Source organism: Ornithorhynchus anatinus, chromosome 2 (genome assembly GCF_004115215.2).
Source record: "Ornithorhynchus anatinus isolate Pmale09 chromosome 2, mOrnAna1.pri.v4, whole genome shotgun sequence".
NCBI lineage: Eukaryota > Metazoa > Chordata > Mammalia > Monotremata > Ornithorhynchidae > Ornithorhynchus > Ornithorhynchus anatinus.
In genome coordinates, this window is record NC_041729.1 from 148,917,374 (window position 1) to 148,937,336 (window position 19,963).

A 19,963-nucleotide genomic window follows, 5' to 3' on the forward strand; every position below is an offset into this window, starting at 1 on the left:
GAAAAATAGGCATTAGAAAGCAAAGTTTTTCCTACTTTTTCTTGTTTCTTGGAGGTGCTTATTACTATTGCAATAACTATACTGAAGAAAAAAATCCTAATTTCAAACTGGGAAACCTATTTTGATTTTATCCATCAGGCTCGGGCTTCTTCCTCACCTGTGATTCTTGTTGGCACTCATTTGGATGTGTCTGATGAGAAACAACGGAAGGCCTGCATAAGCAAAATTACCAAAGAGCTTTTGAACAAGAGAGGATTCCCTGCAGTTCGGGATTATCACTTTGTGAATGCTACAGAGGAATCAGATGCTTTGATAAAACTCCGGAAAACTATCATAAAGGAGAGCCTGAACTTCAAGGTAATTAAATCTTTTTTTTTTTTTTTGCAGTAAGTGATTAGGTAGACCAGAAAATTATTTTTATTACTACTGACTGAATGTTTGCTTGTACTGTTTTACAACCTAATACTTCATGCTGAAAATTGTAAGAACATAATTGACCCTTCAATCTGTGGTTTCCTGACCGCCAACTTTTTTCAGACCTGTTTTTCTATTATGAAATTCAGGGAATAGCTTTTAAAATGCTGTTGATTTTTACCTTAACGGTATCTAATGAGCTGTTGATGGAAGATTTCTAAGCGCCAACTGCTGTGTGAAATGTAAAACGATCCATACCTTCATAGTCCCTAATATACAAAAATCCACCAAAATGAACTAAATTGATTTCAAGCATTTATTAAAGCATAATTATATTAATGTTGATATTTTTGTTAAGTGCTTACTATCTGCAGAGGACTGTTCTAACCGCTGGGTAGATACAGGGTAATCAGGTTGTCTCACGTGAGGCTCACAGTCTTAATCCCCATTTTACAGATGAGGTAGCTGAGGCACAGAGAAGTGAAGTGACTTGCCCACAGTCACAGAGCTGACAAGTGGCAGAGCCGGGATTTGAACCCATGACCTCTGACTCCCAAGCCCGTGCTCTTTCCACTGAGCCACGCTGCTTCTCTAATTTTGGTATTTATGAAGCGTTTAGCATGTGCCAAGCACTGTTCTAAGCGCTGGATAGATACAAGGTAATTAGACCCCACGGGGGGCTCACCGTCTTCATCGCCATTTTACAGATGAGGGAACTGAGACCCAGAGAAGTGAAGTGACTTGCCCAAAGTCACACAGCTCATAGGGGGCAGAACCGGGATTAGAACTCACGACCCCTGACTCCCAAGCCCGGGCTCTTTCCATTGAGCCACGCATTCATTTCCCCTTCCACTCAATTTTTTATCCTTGATCCTTTTTGTCTTCTTTATTTTCCCACGCTGGATCCAAAGGCAACCTGTTACATTTACATATTCAGATATTCATGTGCATAAGTTGCTGTCAAACCAAAGAAATATGGTGCCCAGAATTGGTGCTGTCTTATTGTACTCTCCCAAATGCTTAGACTAGTGCTCTAAATCCAGTGAGAACTCAATAAATACCATTTATTAATTGCTGTTTCCCTGGTTTATTTCTTATCATTTCTGAAAGTATTTCGACTGTCACCTCAGCTCTGAAATGCTCTCTGCCTTGGCCCAGCCACTGACTTGCCAACAAGGGAGTCACATATTCTCCCAGGCGTTATTATTTCAGTCATCTGTAGAAAGAAGCAGCAGAAGAGAAGCAGCATGGCCTAGTGGTAGTGCACGGGCCTGGGAGTCAGAAGGACTTGGGTTCTAATCCCGGCTCTGCCCCTTGCCTACTCTGTGACTTCGGGTGAGTCGTTTAACTACTGTCCCTCAGTTACCTCATCTGTAAAATGGGGATTAAGACTGTGAGCCCCATGTGAGGCAGGGACTGTCCCCTACCCAATTATCTCGTATTTACCCCAGTGCTTAGAACAGTGCCTGGCTCATAGCAAGTGCTTAAAAATACCATCGTTATTATCATTATTGATAAGTATAATCAGTAATACTAATAATATTGGTATTTGTTAAGTGCTTACTCTGTGCCAATCACTGTTCTAAGCGCTGGGGTAGATACAGGGTGATCAGGTTGTCCCTTGTGGAGCTCCCAGTCTTAATCCCTATTTAGCAGATGAGGTAACTGAGGCACAGAGAAGTGAAATGACTTGCCCAAAGTCACAGAGCTGACAAGAGGCCGAGCCGGAATCATCGGAGCCAGGAGACTGTTATTTCTTCGTGTTTTGTTTTCTGTCAGAAAAAGTCCTTGAAATCGGAGCCTGTAATTTACAGAACCGAATTAGATCTTGACCCATTTAGTGATGAGAGCAGAAGAGGAGAAAGAGGTCGATGAAGGATTGATGATTTGCGTTGTAGGGATTAAGAGATACAAAGGAAAATTATTTTGGTTTGGAGGTCAGTGGTGAGGTAATGGTTGTGTTCTAGGTGATGGAAATTGGGTATCACTACCTGCCACCTTCAAGGAATATTGCAGAAAAAAATAAGGTGTGATATTTTCAGTGTCATTTCAGTGTCATAATTTAAGTTTAGGGACAGTTTTTCAGGACAAGTGTTTGTCAGACCTAATTGTACACAAATTAGAAAGTAGAGAGATGGCCGAACACCGCCACCTTGTGGCCTTAAGTAGCATTTGTTTCATGGCCATATTTTCTGTTGATTTAAAGTGGAAAAATTTGACATCTGTTCATTCGTTCAATAGTATTTATTGAGCGCCGACTATGTGCAGAGCACTGTACTAAGAGCTTGGAGTGTACAATTTGGCGACAGATACAATCCCTGCCCAGGGACGGGCTCACAATCTAATCGGGGGAGACAGATGGACAAAAACAAGACAACTTAATCGCAATAAATAGAATCAAGGGGATGGACACCTCATTAACAAAATAAATGGGGTAATAAAAATATATACAAATGAGCACAGTGCTGAGGGGACGGGGAGGAGCAGAGGGAAAGGGGGGAAAGGGGGTTTAGCTGAGGGGGGAGGTGAAGGGGGAGCAGAGAGGCAGCAGAGATCTGTTATGAAACTACATCCAAAATGAAGTAAAGAAATCCATTTTACAGAGAATGTGTTCATCCAGGCCATTTGGAATAATCTGATTTCCTCCAGTGCAGACCATTTTGATCACAGGAGCCCCAAATTAGTGACTAAATTCCAGGAAATGCGACAGAGCGCTAACCCCCTCTCCCGTTATTTGCACATTACACATTCTTGCACATAAGCAAGAATGTCTTGAAGGTTTCGCGAGCATGACGTGAGACTTCCCCAGAAAATGGCATTACACGAGTGAAAAGACTTGCTTCTGTCATTCCTATTTCCAGGTTTCAGTGTTGTTTTCCAGCTAGCAAAAAGCACATTTCAAATAGTAAAATGGAATTTTACAAAAGACAGGGTCATTTCCCTCATTCAGTGAGTTCTAATTCTTGGGGGAGGACACATTTTTCATGTAATTTTTTTCCATTTTTTAATGCAGTTTTTAGACTTTTCATATATTTGGCACTCGTGTTGCATGCAAGTTGATGTTAAAAGCTCTATAATGAACAATTTTGGTAATTCTCCTTTTGTTTATGCTGTGCTCAGATGCCTGGTCTAGTTTGATGTGGACTTCCTGTTCAGCCTGTTCCGTTGACCTGATTTCTCCTTTTTCAATCTTCTTGACTTTACTTATTTTCTTTAGTTTAACTTTTTTTGAAAGTCTATGTGCATTTACAAAACCAAACTTATTTGACTGTTTTAGTAATCACATTATTTGATTTTCTTAAAAACATGATTAGTCAGAATTCTTTGACTGTATCTTGAGTAGTTCCTGTTTAATTTACCTGCAGATCTGAGAAAATGTAAATTAAATGGGTTTTAAAAGTTTATCATTGACATCTGTACAGATCAGAGATCAGCCTGTAGTTGGTCAGCTAATTCCAGACAGCTATCTGAAACTTGAAAAGATAATTTTATTGCAACGTCAGAATGTCCCAGTTGAATTTCCTGTGATTGACAAGAAAGACTTATTAAGATTAGTCCAGGCAAGCCAGCTGCAGTTGGATGAAAATGAACTTCCTCATGCAGTTCACTTCCTCAATGAGTCAGGTATGTATTCACTTTTTATTTTTAACTTTGCTAAGTTTAGGCAGAGCAATTTACCTGAAAATTTATGAACTTGACAGAACTTCCATGTAATGAAATGGTTCATAGTAATAAAGCTTCCTCAGAGAGCCTAAAAATTTGTAGTATCATTTAAAAAAAAAGTAGATTTTTTTCATAATTAGTAATTATGGTATTTGTAAGTGCTTACTATATGCCACGCACTATACTAAACACTGGAGTGATATTCAGGTTGGACATAGTCCTTGTCCCACGTGGAGCTCATAGTCTAAGTAGAGGGAGTAGGATTTAATCTCCATTTTACAGGTGAGGAAAATGAGGTACAGAGAAGTTAAGTGACCTGACCATGGTCGTATAGCAGAACTATGGCAGCACGAGAAGCAGCGTGGCTCAGTGGAAAGAGCCCGGGCTTGGGAGTCCGAGGTCATGGGTTCGAATTCTGGCTCTGCCACTTGTCAGCTGTGTGACAGTGAGCAAGTCACTTAATTTCTCCATGCCTCAGTTACCTCATCTGCAAAATGGGGGTGAAGACCGTGAGCCTCACGTGGGACAACCTGATTACCCTGTATCTTCCCCAGCGCTTAGAACAGTGCTCTGCACATAGTAAGCACTTAACAAATACCAGCGTTATCATTATTTTATTATGGCAGAGCAGGGATTTGAACCCAGGCTCCTCTGACTCCAAAGACCTTTGCTCTTTCCACTAGCCCACACTGCTTCTCTCAAGTTAAACAAATTGCTTATGGCCTAGTGAATAGACTATGGGCCTGGGAATCAAAAGGACCTAGGTTTTAAATTCTAAGCCTGGCGCCGCCTCATGTCTGCTGTTCATTCATTCATTCAATAGTATTGATTGAGCGCTTACTATGTGCAGAGCACTGTACTAAGCGCTTGGAATGTACAGTTCGGCAACAGATAGAGACAATCCCTGCCTAGTGACGGGCTCACAGTCTAATCGGGGGAGAGAGACGGCAGAGTAAATCAGAACGAAACAAGAACAAGACAACATTATCACTTGTGTGACCTTAGGCAAGTCACTTAACTTCTCTGTGCCTTGATTACCACATCTATAAAATGGGGTTCGAGACTGGGAGCCCTATGTGGGACAGGTACTGTGTACAACTCGTTCATATTGTATCTACCCCAGCGCTTAGTACAGTGCCTGGCACATAGTAAGTGCTTAGCAAAAACCACAATTATTATTATACAAAACAGATTTTTTATGAACCTCAAATATAGCAATATAGTAAAGGAAAGCTTGTCTGAGAGGCAAATATGAGATACTTGCCTTTTAAAACAAAGTCTCGCAAATTGGGATACCTACTTTGGTGTGGATTTTTTCTTTGTAGGTATTGGAAAAATGAAAATATTTGATAGATCTTTTCCCCCACCACTTCTTGAATAGTGTGACAATAAACTTTAGTTCTTTAAAAATGTATTTAAATGTTTTTAAAGGATGTGTACATTAGCCAAATGCTATAGAATAATGAATCTTCCTCTGCTATAACAAGAGCTTACTTTATTCGTAGCAGCATAGCATAGTGGATAGAGCAGGGGCCTGAAAGCCAGAAGGTCATGGGTTCTAATCCCAGCTCTGCCACTTGTCTGCTGGCTGGCCTTGGGCAAGTCACTTCACTTCTCTGGGCCTCGGTTACCTCATCCATAAAATGATGATTAAGACTGTGAGCCCTGTTTGAGACAGGGAATGTTTTCCCCAACTGGATTTGTTTGAAGCTACCCCAGCACTTAGTATAGTGCCTAGTACATAATAAGCACTTAAAAAATACCACAATTATCATTATTATTAGCTGTAATAGTATTTATTAAGTGCCTAATGGTGCAGAACATACACACGTGACAATTAGACACATCCCTGCTCCCTCAGGGGATGTAGGAAAATTTATTTTCCTGTTGTGCAGTTGTCACATTTTATGAAGAACACTTTCCTGTAAAAAATTTCACATTTGGCCCAAATATGCAAAGGGAAAATGTAATGTTAAGTATCCGACTTTAATAGGGATTATCTCATTTAGTTAAAACCAAGGGTTTTTGAGTGCCTTACCATTAATCACACTTTACAGACCTTCGTGAATCTTACTCTTCAAATATTCATTCAATAGTATTTTTGAGCGCTTACTATGTGCAGAGCACTGTACTAAGCACTTGGATCTGTTTGATTGACAGATGGGACTTGAGATGTTTCCACTCCCAAGCTCTGCCTTTCTTGCCGAACAGCCACTTTGAAGGCTTTAAGGTTCCAAAATCCCCAGAATCCAAAGATTTGGTAGACATGCTGGGGCTGTGGAACATCCAGCTGAACTGTGGGAACCTGTTGACAATTGTGTGGACAACTGAATAAATTATGTATTTGTCATGAGGCAACTAGAAACAGACAATTTCCAGAAAAAGATACTCTTTCTGCTCAGTTTCAACCTAACATTTTTCAGCCCTTTAGAACTGAGTTCAAATAAAAAATATTAGCTATAAATCCCTTTATTAGCAGACTTAAAGGACACATAATTATTACAATTAAGAAGACAATACTTAATAATAGTAATTGTGATGTCTGTTAAGTGCTTACTCTGTGTGAGGCACTGCACCAAGCGCTGGGGTGAATACAAGCAAATTGGGTTGGACACAGTCCCTGTCCCATGTGAGGCTCACAGTCTCACTCCCCATTTTGCAAATAAGGTAACTGAGGCCCAGAGAAGTGAAGTGAGTTGCCCAAGGTCACACAGCAGCCAAGTGGCAGAGCAGGGATTAGAACCCATGACCTTATGACTCCCAGATCCGTGCACTATCCACTGTGCCATGCTGCTTCTCCATCTGATCATTCGGTCAGCGCTATTTATTGAGAGCTTGCTGTGTGCTGAACACTGTACTAAGCACTTGGGAGTCAGTCACCCAGTCAATTGTACTTACCGAGTGCTCACTGTATGCAGAGCACTGTACTAAACACTAGGGAGAATACAATATAACAATAGAGAATACAATATAACAAGCTTCTCTCACATTTCCTCTCACAGAAGCTTACAGTCTAGAGGAAGAGATAGACATTAATATAAATGAATAAAATTACAGCTATGTACAGAAGTGCTGTAGGGGAGAGAGGAGGGATGAATACAGGGAGCAAGTCAAGAGGACACAGAAGGGAGGGGTAGAAGAGGAAAGGAGCTCAGACAAGGAAGGCCTCTTAGCGGAGATGTGCCTTGAATAAGGCTTTGAAGGTGAGGAGAGTAATTGCCCGTCGGTTATGAAGAGGGAGGGCGTTCCGGGCCGGAGGCAGGATGTGGGCGGGAGGTTGGCAGCCAAACAGAAGAGATTGAAGTACAGTGTAATGCAGTTGATAAGCACAGTCCCTACCCTCAAGGAGCTTCCAGTCTCCTCCTCAACCTCAGTATAGACTAACGTCTGCTGCCACTGCCCAACCTCATCATTTGCGTCTGGGCTGGCGGTCCTGGCAGCTTTAGCTGAATTCGTCACTGCCGTTCCCTGAGCGGCAGCGGCAGCCAGCAAAGTGGCCCCTCTGGGTCCAGGAGGATGTTTCTCGCACGAATGAAGCGTTTCCCGCTGCTTCGGATTCCCCTTCCCAGCACCAGTTCATCTGAAGCCCTGTTGGCCGTGACAGCAGCACAGAAGCCGCTGTCGAGACCATTAAAGCAGAGGCGTATCGTCTCCTTTTCAGCGGCAGCCGCAGAGAGCTGTCACCAACCCCTCTGTGGCAAAAATTCCATTCTACCGCCCTGGCCTAGAGCTGAACTAGACTGTGAGCCCGTCACTGGGCAGGGATTGTCTCTATCTGTTGCAGAATTGTACATTCCAAGCGCTTAATACAGTAAGTGCTCAATAAATACCATTGAATGAATGAATGAATGAACCCTTAGAGTGGCCTAGTGTGTTGAGCACGGGCCTGAGAGTCAGAAAGACCTGGGTTCTAATCCCAGCTCCATCACTTGACTGCTATGCGACCTTAGGCAAGTCACTTCACTTCTCTGCGCCTCAGTTCTGTCATCTGTAAAATGGGGATTAAAACCGTGAACCCTATAAGGGACGCAGACTGTATCCAACCTGATTATTTTTTATCTACTCCAGCGCTTAGAACAGTGTTTGGCACATAGTTTGGCACATTAACCAATTCCACAATTATTTATTATTATCATTATTATCATCATCATTATTCTTTAGAGAACCTTGCTGTAGGTCTATTGAGAGGCAGGATAAAAACTCCGAACCACAGCTCTTCCTCCCAAGATCTTCGGTGCTGATTTCTCGGTTGTCGTTGGCCTTTCTGGGGCTCCGGGACTGTTTCTTGTTTGGAACGGTTGTCCTGGAAAGCCTTGGGGCTCCCGTTCGGCCTTCCTCTCATCCTTTGGGACTGGCTCAGCTATTGTTGATACCCCAGCTGTCAACATAGACGGCCACCCCACCGTGAACCCAGAAGTGGGAACGTGGCACATGCTGTGCCATTTCCCCTGGGGGAACTGAAATTGGGCACATCCACTGTTCTTGGTGCCAATTATTAGTGTAAAACATTCTTTGACTGGTAAAATAACAGTAGTGCAATATCTCGGGGCTTGTAATAATAGATATTGAATAAATGCCAATTACAACATAGTAAAATCTCCCCCCTCTATTTGTGCATTGGGAAACATAAAAGAAGGACTTCTGTTTTATTCTGCAGGATTATCGTGGATTTACTTGCTAATACCATTATAGAGTTTTGCTACAATTTATGGCTACTGTGTGGAAATTTTGAAGTATTATACCACCACCTTGTGGGACAGATGTACAGAGCGTTATGTTTTTGTTTTGCAGGCGTGTTACTACATTTTCAAGATCCAGCATTGCAGTTAAGTGATCTGTATTTTGTGGAACCTAGATGGCTGTGCAAAATCATGGCACAGGTAAAATGTCTTAGAGTACACTTTAAAAAGTCTGGGTTTCATCTTTGGTTGACTGAATGCTAATTGGAATATTTATGAGGTATAGGTTAGACCTAAGCTCATTTCAATCAATCAGTTGTATTTATTGAGCTCTTATTATTTGCTGGGCACTGTACTAAGCGCTTGGGAGAGTACAATATAACAGACACATTCCGTGCCCACAATGAGCTTACACTCTAGAGAGTAGACATTATGTGTTCCAATTCTAACTGTACTCTCCCAAGCACTTAATACGATGTTCTGCACATAGTAAGTGTCCAATAAATACGAATTGATTGATTGAAATTTAAATATTGAATGAAATAAATCAATTAAAAACAAAGGAAGAGGATGGATTTCCCCTAATATGGATTCATGATAAGCATAATAGGTGAACTTCTAAAAAATCCTTCAGGGAAGGGGAATTTTAGAGGTTTGTTTGGAGACAGCAAATTAATGCTTTAAGCTAGAAATTAAACTGTTCCAGGTTAACTTTAAATGATCAAAAATTCATTATAGGTCATGTAGAAAAAGAAACATCCAGAAGTTTGTGGAGTAGGTGAGACTAGGATGAAATGCAACTTAATATGAGCCGAATTTTACTTCTCTGTTTTTATGAAAGGACTTGAAAAGTATCTGGTGTATTGTAATTAGCCTTTTAGTAATATAGGATTGAACAGAGGCAGGTGTGTCTTGTGATCTTTATACTGGGGCCATTAAGTTGACATGCTCCCATCATATTTGACTATCTGTGGACCTTATCCTAGGCAGCTATCCTAGTTGCTGCTAAGAATGTCAACTTGAAAGTACGTGAGCCCCAGAAAGCATGATATGCCTGTGCTGCCCATTCTGATCTGATTGCTCTTTGGTTTCCGAGAGCAATTCTAGCAGTAGAGAATAGTGTCCCCAAATAATTTGGGCCCTTCCAACCTCAGAAATCATCAATCAGTGGTATTTATTGGGCACTTAACTGTGTGCAAAGCACTGTATTCAGCACTTGGGAGAGTACAATATAACAACAAACAGACACATTCCATGCCCACAACAGGTTTACAGTCTAGAGGGGGAGACACACATCAATATAAATATATATATGTACATAAGTGCTGTGGGGCTGGTTGGGGGGGTGTGAATAAAGTCAGTGTGACACAGAAGGGAGTGAGAGAAGAGGAAAGGAGGGCCAAGTTAGAGAAGGCCTTTTGGAGGAGATGTACCTTCAGTAAGTCTTTGAAGGGGGAAGAGTAATTGTTGTTTCAAAGTCCTGCATTACCCTAACCATTAAGGACAGCCAAGAGCACTGACCGATAGTTCCCAAGTTCTGTTTTCAGGGAATTATTCTAGCAGTTCTCTGGTCCTTTTTGGCAGAATCTCTGAATGATGAACTTCAGGGCCGGAAGCAATATGCATGCACATTTGTTGATTTTATGTGCACTTCATGCCCTGGAATCTCACTTATTGTATTTAGTTCTCATTTTTGATAGAATAGCAAACACGTTGGCATTTTGTGGGGACGTGGAAATTTTAGTGAAAATTTTGCTACCCCTAATAACATTTTGTCAGATTCAAAATTATTTTGAAAGCTTCATATTCTGAAATGCCAGTAAAATGAGAATTAATTCACTCATACATTCAGTCGGATTTATTGAACGCTTACTGTGTAATGCCATGGGTAAGCCATACTTTTAAAACTGGCATTTGCATTTTCTATTGATGCACCAAGATATCTACCCTTTTTGAATGAAGCTTTTAGGAGAAGCTTGAGAGATATAGGCACATTAAAGCTGACTCCCATCCAGAAAACCAATGTGTTGCTCGATTTTATATGGAAAACAACACTGAGGTGAGGAGAATCACAGTTTCATGGTACAGAGCTCTAATGAGCTCAGGTTAAAGCACTATAAGGGATTGGAGTCATCAAACCTATTAAAGCAGGGCATTTTAAGTGATCAATCTTTCTGCTACATTCATTTGGTATGTGTGAGAAGGCCTGCGTAGGAAACTAATCAAGTATGAAAAATGATTAAATAGCAGCCAGAAACCCGGTATAAAAAACAAACGTCTACCGGTCTCAGCTTCACAACATCGCCGAGATCCTCCCTTTCCTCTCCATCCAAACTGCTACTGTGCTTGTACAAGCTCTCATAATATTCACTGGATTATTGCATCAACCTCCTCTCTGATCTCCCATCCTCCTGTCTCTCCCCGCTACAGTCTATTCTTCATTCCGCTGTCCAGATTATCTTCCTACAGAAACACTCTGGGCATGTCACTCCCCTCCTCAAAAACTTCCAGTGGTTGCTTATCAACCTTCCCACGAAACAAAAACTCCTCACTCTTGGCTTCAAAGCTCTCCATCACCTTGCCCCCTCCTACCTCACCTCCCTTCTCTTTTTTACAGCCCACCCCATACACTTCACTCCTCTGCTACCCTTAACCTCACTGTGCCTCGTTCTCACCTGTCCCGCTGTCGACCCCTGGCCCACATCCTACCACTGACCTGGAATGCCCTCCCTCCTCACATCCACCAAACTAAGCAGTGTGGCTCAGTGAAAAGAGCGTGGGCTTCGGAATCAGAGGTCATGGGTTCGACTCCCGGCTCTGCCACTTGTCAGCTGTGTGACTGTGGGCAAGTCACTTAACCTCTCTGTGCCTCAGTTACCTCATCTGTAAAATGGGGATTATCTGTGAGCCTCACGTGGGACAAACTGATTACCCTGTATCTGCCCCAGCGCTTAGAACAGTGCTCTGCACATAGTAAGCGCTTAACAAATACCAACATTATTATCATTATTAACTCTCTTCCCCTCTTCAAAGCCCTACAAGAGCTCAACTCCTTCAGGAGGCCTTCCCAGACTGAGCCTTCCCTTTCCCTCTGCTCTCCTTCCCCTTCTCATCCCCCCTACTCCTTCCCTCTGCTCTACCCCCTTCCCCTCACCACAGCACTAGTGCATATTTGCATATTTTATTTATTACTCTGTTTTGTTAATGATGTGTATATATCTATGATTCTATTTATCTTGATGATATTAATGCCAGACTTCTTGTTTTGTTTTGTTATCTGTTTCCCCGTTAAAACTGTGAACCCGTTGTTGGGCAGGGATTGTCTCTATCTATTGCCAAATTGTACATACCAAGTGCTTCATTCAGTGCTCCGCACATAGTAAGCGCTCAATAAATACGATTGGGTGAATGAATGAATGAATGCAAAACCTACAGAGGAATTAGGGAAATATTTTTTTTTTTAAACTTGTGAGAGAAGGGTACTATCTAGCCACACAAATTCCAGTTAGGCTGGAAAGTTTCTAAGATGAAAAGCAAAAAATTGATATTCATCAAGATCATTGTTAAATCATCAAGTACATGGCATTCAAAGCATATCTGTATTTTTTGGTATTCATTTAAGCTTTAAAAGGCCAGCCTACAACTTAATTTAAAGTAGTGTTCCTCATGGGCAGGGAATGTGTCTTCTATCTCTCAATGATATTTATTGAGTGCTTACCGTGTACAGAGCATGGTACTAAGCACTTGGGAGGGAACAATACCCCAGAGTTGATAATAATAATAATAATAATGTTGGTATTTGTTAAGCGCTTACTATAGACACGTTCCGTGCCCCAAGCAGCTTACAGTACAGAGGGGGAGACTGACATTAATATAGATAAATAGTTCACGGCATATAACTTATAGATACGTATATAAGTGCTGTGGGGCTGAGGGTGAAGCAAATGTCAAATGTCAGAGACCCCATTGCACAGATTGCACCAAAGGGAGAGGGAGCCAGGGGAAAGAGGAGGAGTATTCAATCATATTTATTGAGTGCTTACTGTGTGCAGAACACTGTACTAAGCGCTTGGAAAGAACAATTCGGCAACAGATAGAGACAATCCCTACCCAACAACGGGCTCTCCCAAGCATTTAGTACAGTTCATTGCAGCCAGTACGTGCTTCATACTGGTACTTCTTCTCAATTTTTTTGTTTGACTGCAGGCTAGAAATAGAATGAAGATCTCAGAACAGGTAACATGGCTTATTAATAATAATGATAACTGGTAATTTGTTAAGCGCTTACTCTGTGCCAAGCACTGTTCTAAGCAATGGGGTGGATACAAGCAAATCAGGCTGGACACAGTCCCCGTCCCTCGTGATGTTCGCAGTCTCAATCCTCATTTTACAGATGAGGTAACTGAGGCACCGAGGAGTAAAGTGACTTGCCCGAGGTCACACAGCAGACATGTAATGGAGCTGGGATTAGAATCTGTGACCTTTTGACTCCCAGGACTGTGCTCTATCTACTCTGTTAGAAAGAGCAGGGAACTAGGAATCAGAGGACCTGGTTCTAAGCCTGTCTCTGCCATTTCTCTGCAGTGTGAACTTGGACAAGTCACTTAACTTCTGTGCCTTTGTTTCCTCATCTGTAATGGAAATTAAGTCACAGTCCCTCCTCCTTAGACTCTGAGCCCTTAGACTTTTGGGATAGGGATTGTGTCTGACCTGCTTATCATATATCTACCCCGGTGCTCTACTGAGTGCTTGGCATATAATAAGCTCTTAATAGATACAACAATTAATTATATGGGAAAGTTCCAGAACACATATTTTTAAAAGATTGAGGCTGGGATATTATCGAGGAAGTAATAATTCTGCACGATGAGGAGGGTAAAAATTGTTCCAGTTCTTACTTCTACCACTGCTGACCTCTTAGTTGCATCTGTCTCTGACAGTCTACAGGTCTCCCTTACTTCAAAGCCTTGAAATCACAAGTCCTTCAGGAGGCCTTCCCCTATTAATTTCTAATTTCTCCAATTTGCAACCCCTCCCAACCGCCACTTTGTTACCCTTTTACCACCTAATTGCATACATTTTCTCTAGTTTCACTTGTGTATGTAGCCTACATGCATATCGTTATCACTTCTAACTCGTTCCTCCTTTCCTTCTCCCTCCTGTGTATAATTTATTTTAGTGACTATTTTCTCTGCTGGATTGCAAGCCTCTTGTACTATTTTATTCTCCCAATGACTTAGTACCCTCCAGGAAATAAATACTACTGATTGAGCATCTTACACAATAATTGTACTAATTCTTTAGGTTGATATGGTATGTATTGAAAAGAGCACAAAAATCTGTTGTGGCTTATTTGGAGTTGACATAACTCAAAGTGATAATGGCGTAGTCTTAGTGTACTTGTGGGAGATCTGAAACCTTTTACTCCCATTACAACTTTTTAAAAAAGGAAAATAGACACTTAGGTTTGTGCCTTTAGAGAACTGAAAATCAATAGCCTGAGGAATAATTTAACCAGTTTCGCCAATACCACCAAGATGTGAACTAGAGAAGTAGTGTGGTTCAGTGGAAAGAGCACGGTCTTAGGAATCAGAGGTTGTGGGTTCTAATCCCCGTTCCACCACCTGGCAGCTGTGTGACCTTGGGAAGTCACTTAACTTCTCGGTGCCTCAGTTACCTCATCTGTAAAATGGGGATTAAGACTGTGAGCCTCATGTCGGACAACCTGATTACCCTGTATCTACCCCAGTGCTTAGAACAGTGCTCAGCACATAGTAAGCGCTTAACAAATACCAAAATAATTATTATTTTTACCAAGAACCTAAATTTGGAATGGATAAGTGTACAACTAGTTGCAGCACAGAAAATGATAGGTATCTAAATTCCTTCACCCTGCCTAGGGCAGCTGAGTGGTATAATTTAATGATGATTGTGACCATTTTCCCTGCATGATAAGATATAACATGCTGTTGTCAGAGATATTCAGAAGATAAATTCCAGTTCTAGCACTTGCTGAGCAGGGATCTTTTTCATTTCAGATTTTGACAGTGAAAGTGGAAGGCTTCTCTAAATATCCCAAGGGAATTATTCAGCGCTCAGATGTGGAAAAGTTCCTTGCAAAGAAGAGCAGATTTCCCCAGAACTACATGTCACAGTATTTTAAACTCTTGGAAAAGTTCCAAATTGCCTTGCCAATAGGAGAAGAACATCTACTTGTTCCAAGCAGGTAAATCAAAGAAAATTAAATATGCTCCAGTATTGTGAAAAGACACTGTAACAAACCACTCACAAAAAACGGCTAAGCAGATTGTGTCGACACATCCAATCATCAAAAGTCTAAGCAACATTCAACATTCCAAGAGTCAACCAAACCAACCATCAGACATAATCCTTAAATCATAATCATAATTTTTGTCCTAACCATAACCCTGACTTCCATGATCATAAACACATTTCTATATATTGATTGCATTTGGTTCTAATCCCGGCTCCGCCACTTGTCAGCTGTGTGACTTTAGGCAAGTCACTTAACTTCCCTGTACCTCAGTTGCCTCATCTGTAAAATGGGGATTAAGACTGAGCCCCACATGGAACAACCTGATTACCTAGTATCTACCCCAACACTTAGAACAGTGCTTGGCACATAGTAAGCTCTTAACAAATGCCATCATTATTATTTAGTGCATGAAGCATGGGCCTTTGAGACATAGGACTTGGGTTCTAAAGCTGCCACTCTGTCATTTGTTTGCTGTGTGACATGGGCAAGTCACTTAATTTCTCGGTGCCTCAGTTTCCTCAGTTGTAAAATGGGAATTAAAATCCCATAGTCCCTCTTACTTAGACTGTCCCCATGTGAGACAGGGACTGTGTCTGACCTAATTAACTTGCACCTAATCTAGTGTTTAGAACAGTGCTTGACACATAGTAAGCTCTGTTAAATACCATTAGAAAAATAAAAGTGTCAAGGATTTACATGGGGCAAAACACCATACTAAACCCTGGTAAAAGGACAAGGGTGACACTTCAGACATCATCCCTGGCCCAAAAGAAGCTCTCAAAACTAAAATTGGGAGGAATTTAGAGAAACAGTAATTTTCTGTTACTCATTACTCATTACTTGCATCTCATTCTCTACCCTCAGCTCTTAGAGAAGCAGCGTGGCTCAGTGGAAAGAGCACGGGCTTTGGAGTCAGAGGTCATGAGTTCGAATCCTGGCTCGGCCACTTGTCAGCTGTGCGACTGTGGGCAAGTCACTTAACTTCTCTGGGCCTCAGTTACCTCATCTGTAAAATGGGGATTAAGACTGTGAGCCCCATGTGGGACAACCTGATTCCCCTATGTCTACCCCAGCGCTTAGAACAGTGCTCGGCACATAGTAAGCGCTTAACAAATACCAACATAACAGTGTGGCCCAGTGGATACAATATAGACCTGAGAGGATTCCCTAGTCAGAAGGATCTGGGGTTTAATCCCGGCTCTGCCACTTGTCTGCTGTGTGATCTTAAGCAAGTCGCTTCACTTCTCTGGGCCTCAGTTACCTCAACTGTAAAATGGGGATCAAGACTGTCTGCCCCTTTTGGGACATGGACTGTGTCCAACCTAATTAGCTTGTACCTATGCCAGCACTTAGAACAATAATAATAATAATGGTATTTAGCTTGGCTTAGTGGAAAGAGCACGGGCTTGGGAGTCCGAGGTCATGGGTTCGCATCCCGCCTCAGCCACTTGTCAGCTGTGTGACTGTGGGCAAGTCACTTAACTTCTTTGTGCCTCAGTTACCTCATCTGTAAAATGGGGATGAAGACTGTGAGCCTCACGTGGGACAACCTGATTACCCTGTATCTCCCCCAGCACTTAGAACAGTGCTCTGCACATAGTAAGCGCTTAACAAATACCAACATTATTAATCCCAATTTTACCACTTATCCGATGGGTGACCTTGTTCAGGTCATTTCACTTGTGTCTGTGCGTTGTTTCCTCATCTGTAAAAATGGGGATGAGATACCTGTTAGAGAAGCATCATGGCTTACTGAAAAGAGCATAGGCTTAGGAGTCAGAGGTCGTGGGTTCTAATCCCTCCTCCGCCACTTGTCAGCTGTGTGACTTTGGGCAAGTCACTTGACTTCTCTGTGCCTCGGTTACCTCATCTGTAAAATGGGGATTAAAAGTGTGAGCCCCACCTGGGACAACCTGATTACCCTGTGCCTACCCCAGCACTTAGAACAGTGCTTGGCACATAGTAAGCACTTAACAAATACCATAGTAATAATTATTATTATTAGACTTTTTATCCCATGTGGGATGGAAACTTTGTCTGATCCGCTCATTTTGTGCACGCAACAGTGCATGGCATGTGGTAAACGCTTAACAAAGACCACAGTAATTCACTGGTGACAGATCTTATCCAGTCCATTATTATGGGTGAAGGAACAGTTTTTGGGTTCCTCTGTATGGCTGTTCCTCATTCAAAAGCCCCAACTTTCCCAGAATTTTAACATTGTTTGCATGTATTCTGCCGTTGTTTGTTCAGCCAGTCTTGTACCGAAGAACAGCACTTCTCCCCAACAGTGGCAGGGATCAGGAAGGGAGCCCGTGTTTCTTAGCTAACATCCAGTCCTGATTTAGCTCTCTCTAAACAGTTGCTCAGGTTGGCCAGTGTTTTGTCAGACCCTTTCCAGTAGCCAACTGAAATAGCCTGGTTCCAGCCAGCGTAAAGGAATCGATCAGTCAGTGGTATTTATTGAGCGCTTACTACGTGCAGACCACTGTTCTAAGCTCTTGGGAGAGTACAATACAACAGAATGAGCAGAAACGTTCCCTGCCCAAAATGAGTTTACAGTCTAGAGGGAGATAGGAATCTGCTAATCCTGAAGAAAGTGTTGGCCAAACCCAGAGTGATATAGGATTTGTTTCCAGGGACTGAGAAAAGGAACATTGCTGTAAACTTGTTGTGGGCAGGGAATGTGTCTACCAACTCTGCTGTATAAAACCAAGCACTTAGTTCAGTGCTCTGCACACAGTAAGCTCTCAGTAAATATGATTGACTGACTGCCGGACACAAGAATTTACTCCAATGCTCTTTCAATAAAGTGGCATTTACTTGTTTTGATGTCTGTCTCCCCCTTCTAGACTGTGAACCCGTTGTTGGGTAGAGATTGTCTCTATTTGTTGCTGAATTGTACTTTCCAAGCGCTTAATACAGTGCTCTGCACACATTAAGCACTCAATAAATATTGAATGAATGAATAATAATAATAATAATTGTGGTATTTACGTGCTTACTGGGTGCCAGGCACTGTACTATGTGCTGGGGTGGAGACAAGCACATCAGGTTGGACACAGTCCATGTCCCATGCTCACAGTCTCAATCCCCATTTTCCAGATGAGGTAACTGAGGCACAGAGAAGGAATGGACTTATCCAAGGTCACAAGGCAGACAACTGGTGGAGGCTGGATTAGAATCCACGACCTTTTGACTCCCAAGCCTGCGCTCAAATCTACCATGCCATGTCCCTTTCAGATCTACAAAGCCATCTGTTTCTAGCCCAAACCCATTTTTAGGGGCTCAGGACCTGGGGGCTGGATAAATCCATGTAAATCTGCGAAACAGCCAAGTTCTTACACTAACTGTAACTTTACTATGTTTTTTTTAAGAAATTAATTTTTGTCAATCACTGGACTCAGATGTTTGCATTAACAAGATTTCTGTTGAGGCCACTACTATATTTCTTAACATAGCTTGTAAAATGACTTGAGAAATAGGAGTCGGAAAATAGGTGTCCAGTAGATTGTTTTGACAGATTTTCAGCAACATATTTAGAGTTAGGTGCCCAGTAAATACTGTTGATTTACTGACTGTTCAAAACCATGTAAATTCTAACAATAGGTCTTATAGTAATAAATAAAAGTATGTAGTGTTTGTGAATATAAAGTGAGATTCATCAAGAGAGATGGGTTTTAGATCTAGTCCACAGAGGGTTTTGCAGATTCTGGGATCCTTCTTATGATTCTGAGAGCTAGAGGAATAGCTGGAGGAATTCTTGTAGCCATTAAGGGCATCCATCTACATCTGGCTCTCTTGTAATACAGGAGTCACATTCTTACCAAACTCCACACTACAGAAAACTTGAGCAGTATTCCCCGTTATCACATCACATTTATTCCCACAACCATTTCTTCTGACACCATCATATACTCTACCCTAACAGGCTCACACTGTCAGACAGATGTTGGCTACTGTCTTGGCGACATCCCAGCCGAAGTGCAGAATTGAGTGTGAACAGAAATTATCTTTAAAAATCACTCAATGTAAAATACCTCAGAGCAAAATTGGTTTAAAGTCATGATTTAATAAAATTAAAATAGCCTTCCATGAAGCATTTTGCCTATATTTTAAAAGTTCTTTTAAATAGCATTACGGTATTAAAATGGGCTATGGAAATAAAATTCATTTAGTGTGAAAATGAACAAGCTGTCAGACATTGCATATTTTTTGTATCTAATCAGAATTATTATGTGGCTGACAAATTTTAATGAAATTTCCTTTTCTCCTCAGCTTATCTGATCACAGACCTGTGATAGAGCTTCCTCACTGTGAAAATTCTGAAATCATTGTTAGACTGTATGAAATGCCATATTTTCCAATGGGCTTTTGGTCCAGACTGATCAATAGGTTACTTGAAATTTCTCCTTATATGCTTTCAGGACGAGGTATGTATTCAAGGATGACACATTACAACTACATTTTAGCTATTAAAAGTGCTTTCAGGTACATTTTTGGGGAATTAGAGGAAATGGGAAGAAAGAAGTGACAAGTGATACGGTTAGATCTATAGTGAGGTAAAGATTCAAGTGCAGAAATGATGCAGAGGGAAGGGTGGGAAATGAGGGCTTAGTCAAGGAAGGCCTCTTGGAGATGCGATGTAAGGAGAGTGAATAATAACAAAAGTATATGAAGCAGGAGGGAATTCCAGGCCAGGAGGATGAGGGCCAGGGGTTAAGCTGTAAGATAGATCAGCATGACAGAGTGGATAGAGCACAGGCTTGGGGATCAGGAGGTCATGAGTTCTAATTCCGGCCCCTCCACTTATCCGCTCTGTGACCTTGGCCAAGTCACTTCACTTTTTTGTGGTTCAGTTATCTCATCTGTAAAATGGCGATTGAGGCTGAGAGCCCCACATGGGTCAAGGGACTGTGTCCAACCCGAT

The 19,963-nt window shown here is 41.7% G+C and overlaps 1 protein-coding gene across 1 annotated transcript in view; it reads left to right on the forward strand.

The window, feature by feature from the left end:
- LRRK2 (leucine rich repeat kinase 2) overlaps positions 1–19,963 on the forward strand; it is a 149,997-nt gene that overhangs the window by 89,715 nt on the left and 40,319 nt on the right. Inside the window, exons 31-35 of the mRNA XM_029047252.1 lie at positions 139–357; positions 3,837–4,038; positions 8,869–8,957; positions 14,795–14,982; positions 19,312–19,466. Of these exons, the coding sequence (XP_028903085.1) occupies positions 139–357; positions 3,837–4,038; positions 8,869–8,957; positions 14,795–14,982; positions 19,312–19,466 (853 nt within the window). The remainder of the gene's footprint in view (positions 1–138; positions 358–3,836; positions 4,039–8,868; positions 8,958–14,794; positions 14,983–19,311; positions 19,467–19,963) is intronic.